The following is a 9,985-nucleotide window of genomic DNA, read 5'->3' as shown; positions in this document are numbered from 1 at the left end:
ACATTGATTTGGCGTGACATTGATTTAAAAAATATTACAAAAACTTTTAGATCGCATAGCCAGTACAACTTCGATATCTTTAGAAACTTAGTAGGTAAGTACTCTCGAAGTATTTTTTAAACCACATCACTCCAGCAGTAATTTGTATTTTAGTTATCTATTTGAATTGTATAAATTACTCGCATTATTCAGCGCAGACAATGACAAGAAATATCACTAATTAATTTATTCGTCAGCTGAAAACACAGAAGTTTCAGAAAAAATTATACTTAATTAACAGTACCAATTCAAATGTAATGAAACCATAATAGAGTTTTATTCGTAAAGTGACCATTTTTTTTTGCGTCAGAGCGGGCCGCTTTCAGAATTTTGTACATAATTAAATAAAAAATATACTATATACTTAATATATAAGTTAATTATGAATAATTATCTATACATATAATAAAACAGTAAATATATTTTGTCTGTACATTTAGTATTTTTGACTGACTGTTCTCGTCAGTGCAATGTTGATATAAAATAAGTATAAAAATTTGGTTTGTTTGCAAAAGCGGGACATTTTTGCTCTCGCTGGGGACAGCGGGACAGACAGCCTGAAAGCGGGACAATCCCGCCGAAAGCGGGACGTATGGTCACTTTAGTTGTTCGTCAAGTCTCATTTGGAATGCCTTTGTATCTCCTTGCCTCATTCATTCTCATTTCACTCTATATGTTATGCCAACGGTTTTGCTTGCGTATATCTTGAGATAATTGCTTCTTACGAAAGGTATACTCATGGTGAGAAATCATAAAAATTGTTTGTTAGTTATTTCGTTTAGCACGTAGATAGTGAATAAGCGGCTTCATTAACAAGAACCAGTCAATACTTACTTTACTTAAGTATCCTTACTTAAGTAAAGTAAGTATTGACTGTCGTAGTCGTAGAAAAATGTTGTCTCCGCCTACCCCCTGGGAAAAGTTAATGCATTTTTGTTATCAGTAAGAGATCAAATCAGCATTCGTTTTGTTGTATCTATATGTCATGGACTCGTACAGTCATACTAGCAATACGTCACGGCTTCGCCCGTGGTAAGTCCTTACAACATACATACACTATACAATACATCATAGCTTTTAACTATAACATCCGCATTTAATGTACCTTTTTAACCCTTACAAACAAACTAGAATGAAAGTCACAAAACCTTTTTATAATATTGTATAGATATTGTGAACTCTCGTTTCATAAATTTATTCACAACCCATTGCATAAGCGTTAAAAAAACTCAAATTAGGTAAGTTTGAATGTCACGTCGTGGTAACTGCACAGCCAAATACAACTGACCTTGGCCGCTGAAGCAATGTTTCAGTTGCCTCGGCGATGTCGCGGCGTCTTCAAATTAACATCACAATAGGCGAAGGCGACGACATCTATTATTACCTGCTAAAAAAATACTTAGAATTTGTAAAGTTGAAATTTTTTTAAATTATTTACAAATTCACGTATATTTCACAAGTTATCGTGTACAGAAAAATATAGAGAGGGCTTTGGATTCAACTATTTTGACATTGCCCTAACAGGGTAGACAAAGTTAAGAGTCATTAAACTGGAAGATGGCTTTTTGAGCTGACTTAATGGCAAGATGTATAGTGACAGATTGTAAGTCCATCCCCTAAAGGAAGTACCAATCGCTTTGTGGATAGACATGAAGCATGCTCTCATCTATGTAGGCAATAACTATACGCCACAAGTCACAAAAATAAAAAATAAAATAACGCGACGCTATCAGTCATAAACAGCGAAAAACCTAAATCGCGCAAGCAAAGATTTCACGGATTGGAGCAATATTATACAACCTCCGACACAACATCGTCTGTCGCGCGGTTCCCCAGGCATAACACCTAGCCATGTAAGGAAAATTGACTAAAATTTTTACCCAACCCTGGCTAAGTTAATCTTACGCAATCCTAGCAGCAAACGCCTAACATTCCTCCAAGTACCATCTTAAGGAGCGGCTATTCAGCTAATTCCGAGCCGTGCCGTCAATAGCTTCAATCGATGGTCGGCGTCTCCAATCAGCTGAACTGTGCCCGTCCTCATTGCATCAATTGGGGAGTCTTAAGGAACCAATAAAGCATAATTACGGCGTGTTGTGCTCATTCGGCAGAGTTTTGGAGCGGGACACCTACGCCCGAAATTACATTTATCATTGACGAATACTAGATGCCTTAATTCATTGATGAATGTCGTCATAATTGGCCTTTTGGCCAAGAACTGACGCAATAGAATTATTTTCGCGTATCCCGCCAAGAAAAGTGCGACGCGTGGTCGTTACATTCACTCCTGAAAAACTTCGTGCCACGACTTATGAAAGGTTAACTTCAAAGGTATTATCTATACCTACGTCTAGTTTTACTAACAGCCACAACACAACACCTAGTAAATTTTTCCACCCCAGAATTCCACAAAAACTATATAAAAACCTTGGGAAACTGTTTAAAAACGGTAATCTTTGGTATGTTTAGTAGGTATTTTACAAAATTTAGGCATCAAACTATTACGGCCGATTTGATTAGATGAAAAATCAGGATGAAAGACGAGTCTATCATTGAATCTCGCAACGAAGGAACTAATCACATTAGAGTGTATGCGAGAGCGGACTGCGATAATTCGCAGTTTTGCAACATGACTACGACTTGATAAATACATTCCTTTGAAATTTTCAAATATCTTGTCAAGATATTTTCGGCCATCATCAAGATCCTGACGTCCTGATTCTCCTCGAAGTGGTACCGAGAGATACTTCATCAACTTGTGTAATAAACCCTGAAATATGCACATTCCAGGTAAAGCTGGATTTCAGGCATCTCTCTATCTCTAAGATGTTATAATTCAGTCCAGTCGCGTAGCGTGGCCTGATACAGGAAGCGAGTTCGAATCTCACAATAACTTTTTTGTGTAGTTCATACTAATCTGAACAGGGCATTATCTGTTAGGTTTATTTCATCATTTACGTTCCAATTCGTACGATGTGCCCCGTATTCACATACCACTGTTGCTTCACTGGGAATGCAAATGCGATTCTGATGGATTTCCTGTTGCACTGCATTATTTCTGCAAGAGTTTTTCTCGTGACCTGTCGTCACCTCGCTTTGACAATGAGGTAACACGTTAAGATGTATTACTTAACTAGCTGTGCCCGCGATTCCGTCCGCGTGGAATAGTTATTTTGGGCATCATTGAAGCCCTCAAGGGTGAATAATTTTCTCCGTTTTTTTCACATTTTCCATTATTTCTTCGTTCTTAATAGTTGCAGCGTGAGCCTTTCTCGATAAATGGTCTATTCAACACAAAAAGAATTTTTCAATTCGAAGCAGTAGTTCCTGAGATTAGCCCGTTCAAACAAAGTAACTCTTCAGCTTTATAATATTAGTATAGATTATGACCTGTTGTTCACCCTTGCCTCAATTTTGTATGCGATACTCTTTATGTTAAGTTCAAGTAGGCTGGAAGAGCCTACCTTTATACTGTACTACTGTTTTATAATTGTAAACGTACAATAAAGCATTAACTTACTTTAGTTTGTAATTAAGTACTTGTTAGAAATTTATAATCCACATAAAACAATTGTACAAATTGTTGTTATTCTGTTTTACTACCTTGAGTTTATTTTACAGTTACATACATACATACAGTGACAGCACTCGAGATATTCTCCTCCTGGAATTTGCGTTGCGTTTATCTTGGGAAGGACCCCAAGGTACGCCTATGCCAACTATTCAAGAGTAGTTCCCCGGGCTCCACCAGAGAATTAAGGCTAGAATCCAGACTAACGCCACAAAGAAGTAAATAGGCGGTCCGCCGCTAATATTAAACATACATATAGTCACGTCTATAGCCCTTCGGATATAGACAGAGCCAACAGTCCTGAAGCGACTGATAAGCCACGTTTAGGCTTAATGATAGAATTTAGGTTTAAGAAGTGACTAAGTATTAGTATTTATCATCTTCCTGGCATTAAACCTACATTAAAATTGCATCCTCATCACTCTGCACAGGAGTCCGAATCATTCGCAATCATTAATACATGGCCGAGGTAGAATTTGAAGTTGAACCTGTTACCTTATGCGCATCAGGCTTTTGAACCGGGCATCTTAACAATTCGACCGCCGAAGCTCCATAATAAGTATTCTAGTAATACATACATTTATAAAAATCACGCCTTTTTCAGGAAGGGATAGGTAGAGACTACATCTTTCCACTTGCCACGATCTCTGCATATTTCATTCGCTTCATCCAAATTCTCTTCATGCAAGCTCGGCGGTTTCGGGCACTCTGACCTTAACCTGACCTTTTTCTAGTAATACCTATACAACAAATTCAAAGAAATGATCAAACATTCGGTTAATTAAGAATTCTTTGTAAGTAATTCCACACGTCTTTTACTATTACACCTGTCTTTTTTTCATTACGAAAGGGGCGTCCATTAATTATAAAAATTCCAGTCGACCTAAGGTACCTTTTGAAGAAATAATAGACAATGAATTATCATAGTTACATTTATTACATTGATTAATATATAAATTGTGACAGTTCTCTATGGCACATAATAATGTCGCTGACATCTAATTTAAGAATTAATAAAATGTTAATAAAAGCACATCAACTAGAACTAATGCCGGCCGAATTCTGATTATGACGTAGAATTTAACATAAAGCCCAACTTAGATCACACCGAAAAATGTTAAGTGCCTACTTTTTAAGTGGCAGTGAAGTTTCCGAAATGAATATGTATATTTAAGCATTTATCAGGTTGATATTCGATCACTTTAAATTGGTTTGAATTGACCCTTAAACTGATTATATAATGAAAAACAACATCAGCCGAATTCACGTAACTAAATTTATTCCGAAACTTGAATGTCCTCAATTTGTTGTTTGCTTTTAAGCAAGCATTAACAACATTTCTTTACAGTGAACTGACTAGATATCCAGTGGCTTCGAGGACAGTGGATCAAATATTAATAAAAAAAGTTTTTAAAAAGTCATTACTACGATTGCATACCGCTTCAAAATTCATCTTTCCTCTCATGAGTCTACTGGAAGGGATTTCTTTTGAAATAAGTAGCACCTTTGTACTAGAATTACTGTAATAAATGCTCCTGTTGTATAATAGTGTGTACATAAATAAATAAATAAATTGCTTTTGCAATATCATTGCCTGTTGGTTGTCATAAAAAAAGTGTTACATTTTTCAGTCACATAAATTCTGTGAGTTTCTATTTACCAGGAGTAAGTTTTATCAAACCCCAACTATACGTACAGTCACCTTCAGAGAAACATAGCCCCCTGTTCATACAAACTAAAACCGGAGAACGAGTTTCCATGCTGGTGACTGTCCAAAAGTTTCTATCGGCGTAAAGCATGTTCCACATGTTTTATGAACTCAGTCTATAAATAGTTTTACAACGCGACACGCGTGTTACTATGAGATAATATTCCTCTACCTGCGGCCGGCGCTACCCATCGCTAAAACTAAATATAAATCAGTCTACACAATATCGAACTGTACTGAAAGTAACAATAAAATATTAGCAATTTAAAACGACAAAATTAATCACTAAATTATTTGTACTCGTTACAACTTAAATTACTTATTTATGAATGTAAGTAACAGGAAAATAAATTGAAATGAAAATCAGTCGCGACTTAAAGTCTATGTTAGGACATCAATATGGCGGAGACGTCGCCTCGCCTTGCATCGGGATCATTTATTATTATCATCAATCATATGATTTTATTTGCAGATACTCTATGGACATCTGAGGTAGCTCGATGACACACATATTTTTATTACAGCAATTTGAAAAAAAAACTTAATCAACATAGATTTACGATATAGCTTACGATATAGACACGTGGATGATCGCTGCGACACATAAACAAGTGTTGATCAGTTCAAATTTATTTAAAGCTGCCGTCTTTATTACTAATTAATTAGCATAAACTGCAGAAAATCTAAACAATCATTCATTTGACTAAGTAAGACTATGAAATGCATAAAATAATTAGTTTTGCTTACAAGCTACATATTATTTCATAATTTTGCGGTCCCTAAATTTCGCGTACAAAACGAAACACGACGTCTCATACAAACATGAGTAGAGCCTACAAGGGAACACAGAGTAAGTACAGAACAGTCTTATAGAGCGGGCCCTGGCAGCCCGGGTCTTTGGTTCGTGCGGGAGCACTACAAGCAACAAGCAAGCGCACTTCCAACAAATTTTGGAAATGAAATCTAGTAGAAGTGTCAAAGATAAATTTCTGTCTCACATGACAGACATCGCATTGGTTTTGTACATTGTTTACACAGGATTTTGTCATCATTTCTTTTGTGTAACTATTTATTTATTTTTTATTTTATTTATTTATTATGACAAAAACGGTTTACACCTATTACAATTATCACACTTTACAATTTGAAACAGGTATATCCTATTAAGTCCCGATGTGAGATGTTAAATGTTACACATTTATTTCCTTTACAGATTAAATATATTACTATTTTTCAAATAGAGAGCACGACAATATGATGTCACTTTCAAGAGATTCGCGACACCCTTTAGCCCATGAAACTAAAAACACTAACCACTCCATTTCCACTAGATTTCTATCCCGTGTGGTGACACCATTCACTCATTTTTCAAGTTAACACATCAATTAAACACTTGCTTGTCAAAGAGAAGGTACAGACAGTACAAAACAACTTAACTACACACATTTGGTTACGAGCTTACCCTACGTTAGTACACAGTACATCCATCTATCTTAAATCTATGTCAAAAACAATTTCTGTGATGCACAATGTGAAATAATCTTTATTGTGCTAACTTTAAGTTCTATATTGCACCGACATTTTAGCATATGGCCTTTGATACTTAAAGTAAATGGGTAAGGCCCGTCTCACATTGCGCCACAGAAACTATTCTTAACTAAAAGTTTATTAAGTCATGTGCACAATAAAAACAACACAAATAAGTATAGTTATACATCTAATACATCTGAAAAGATATTACTTAATTTTTAAACAAGTTACATCAATTAACTACGACTTACATAAGGATAAGACACACACAAGTCAAGATGAGTATTCAATAAGATTACAATAAAATACTAAAAAAAATTAAGCCTCCGAATTGATCAGTCTTCAAAGAATAGACAAAGTATTGGTTTGAGATTTTAGACAAATTAAATGCATTAGGAATGTTAGTTATTCAGTCGTTAGGAAAACTTGATAACATAAAAATAAAAAATTATACAAATTGTTATTCATTGTAAATAATAACTGTTTCCAAAAGAATTTTAATATTTAGGTACACATCACTCTATTATTAGTCGAAATCATAGACTTTGGAATAATATAAGACTATTGAAATGGGAAGTCAAATTGATAAATGTGTCGTCGAAACTGATGGTAATCACCACCATTGGTCACCATAACATTTTGATATTGCATCACAATTCTGAGTTTTATTTTATAGCTTTGCAATTACACAGAATACTTCAATGCAAGACCACAGCATATCATACAGTGTGGCATTTCTATTGTCTTATAATATTCCGATTTCTATAGTCGAAATAATGAATTCATTTTTATTGTTTAATTTGGTTATATGTAATGTTTGCTTACATTAAAAGGCTCGTGTGGTGTACTCTTTCTCTGGCAGTAAAAGATCAGCGTTCTTAAAGAATTAAAGAAGGGCTTGTTCCCACTCAGACTGGCTGGCTTCATGACCCAGGTATAGAGGTGAAAATGCTAGTTAATAGAGGTGCTGTTTATGAAATTCGAATTTGTGTTTTTTTATTTAAACTTGTCCTACATCCGTTATAACGTTTCTTATGAAATATTGTGTTAATGAGTAAAATGAATAATGTATTTAAAAAAATTATTTTTTGTTATGATCGATTTAAAAGTTCCTGCTAGCTATGTATATTTTTTACGCGAGGCCTCCAAGTGAGAACAAGTACGCACGCCGTGAAGGTGACGCCTTAGGCCTTGTACCTGTGGTGCGGCTGCGCGCGCAGACACAGCGCCAGCGCCAGCAGCAGCGCCAGCGCGTGCGCGGCCAGCAGCGCGGCGGCCGCCAGCAGCGGGCCGCGCGCGCGCGCCCACAGCGCCGCCAGCACGCGCGCGCCGCAGCCCGCGCCGCGCACGCCGCCGCCCGGCGCCGCCGCCGCCGCCGCGCGCCGCGCCCGCTCGCACTGCTCCTCCGACAGCTCCTGCGGCCACACAAACCAGTGCTAGTTTGATTTAATAATATTAATCAATCATTATGACCTGTTTAGCAGCCAATATGGCAATGGTCTGCAATGAGTACTTTATTTTTATAAACACAAGTTTGAGTACAAAATACGTCATGTCCTCCACACAATACCGAAAACAACAAAAATAAAGTACTCTTTTCAGACCATTGCCATTAGGGTGAACCAAACTAAACAATGACTCAATTATTAAGAAATTTCAAATTGTAGATGGAAATTCAAAGTCAAATATTCAACAAAGCTGCAGGTAATGTCTAGTTCTTGATATGACTTACGGAAGAGCAGCAAGATGAAGGCACCCAGTAGTAAGCCGTGGGCGCAGACACGGACAGATCCAGGGTATCAGAGCGCGCCTCCGCGGCCGGGGCGGAGTCCCCGACCAGCTCCCCGCCAGCGCGGGCCTGCGAGCGAGACCACGCGGAGTCCTGCCAGTCGCGGGGGCCCTCCGCACCACAACACTCCAACTAGAAATTATAAAAGAAAACTATGTTGATAAACCTGCTTGTGCATTTCATTTTGCAATTTTATATGTTTTGTGGCTGAAAATATAAGATTAACCTATCAACAAACATATATTTATGGTGGGACTTCCCAGCCGTCAGGAATTTCAAATTGGTCTTATTGAATGACTTAATAGAATTCCAAATGAACTCAAAAATTTCTTTTTATTTTTTTATAAGTGACCAGTTGCAACCTTTATTATTGAAGTAATAGAGTTTTAAGCAATATTCATTTTAAATTATACTAAACAATTGAATTAAATAACTTTGCCCAACCATAATAAGCTAATTCAAACAGCAATACTCACCCCTTGCTGAATAGAATCAATCACACTCGTCCGCGCTGGCAGAACTCCATAATCCACTCGCACCGTATGCTCCAGCCTTTGGAGCAAAGCATGCTGGAGTTGAGGCAGATGGGCAGCGCCCCACCACGCAGCCGCAGCCTCCGCAACTGCACTCAACGCCAGAAGAGCGAATGCTGCTGCGAGGAGCGATGACGAGCTTCTACCGCAGCCCGCCAACGCGGCTAGGGCTCCCAGCAGCAACACGGTGCTCCAGGCCAGCAGGGCGCAGAGCCCCGCGCGGCCCTCAGAGCTCTCACTGGCCCGGCCGTCCCATAGCGCCCAAGCCGCGAAGGCGCTGGCCCCGCCACCCACGCACTACAACAAATACATATAAGTAATGAAAGTAAGCAACACTTACAACTTTATCGTCCTCACTGATGAAACTACACTACAAGGACAACATTAAATTTCTTTTGAAAAAGTAAACAAATCACCCGAATACTTGTTAAGTTTCTTATTTGATTTATGATACTCACCAAGAAGATGATGTTGAATAGAATAAGCAAGCATTTCATTAACGAATAACACCGAGACATTCCCATGATTTCGTGTAAGCTTGTAAGACGTATTTAGAAATTTTATGGTGTCCTGAAAGATCTCGTTGCAAAAGCTCTCGGATGTTTATTGAGCACAGTGAATCAAATCAACGTCTTTAATAAAAGTAGATGTTTATATTTTCATTCAAAATAAACCAAACGGAACAAATTATTTATGCGAGAAAGCCTGAAAAAAAGCTTAACCGCACAGATACAGATATTACTATAAAATGTCTAAAACTGCGCTGCCCTGAAAGCTCCATCAAATCAAGCAAGCTAGTTTGACTTGAATGAAAG

At 37.5% G+C, this 9,985-nt stretch overlaps 1 protein-coding gene across 1 annotated transcript; it reads right to left on the bottom strand.

Annotated features, from left to right (window-relative positions):
* Nucleotides 1-8,032: 8,032 nt before the first annotated feature.
* Nucleotides 8,033-9,943, bottom strand: LOC106134078 (tetraspanin-1). The gene is made up of 4 exons (XM_060945543.1): nt 9,629-9,943; nt 9,114-9,467; nt 8,581-8,769; nt 8,033-8,263 (listed from the first exon to the last, which is right to left on the bottom strand). Exons 1-4 carry the CDS (start codon nt 9,692-9,694, stop codon nt 8,033-8,035), a joined length of 840 nt encoding a protein of 279 aa, XP_060801526.1. The 5' UTR covers nt 9,695-9,943.
* Between the last annotated feature and the right edge of the window lie 42 nt (nt 9,944-9,985).

Source organism: Amyelois transitella, chromosome 8 (genome assembly GCF_032362555.1).
Source record: "Amyelois transitella isolate CPQ chromosome 8, ilAmyTran1.1, whole genome shotgun sequence".
NCBI classification, from domain to species: Eukaryota; Metazoa; Arthropoda; class Insecta; order Lepidoptera; family Pyralidae; genus Amyelois; species Amyelois transitella.
The sequence above is the reverse complement of the archived record's forward strand: the minus strand, read 5'-3'. Positions and strand labels throughout refer to the sequence as shown.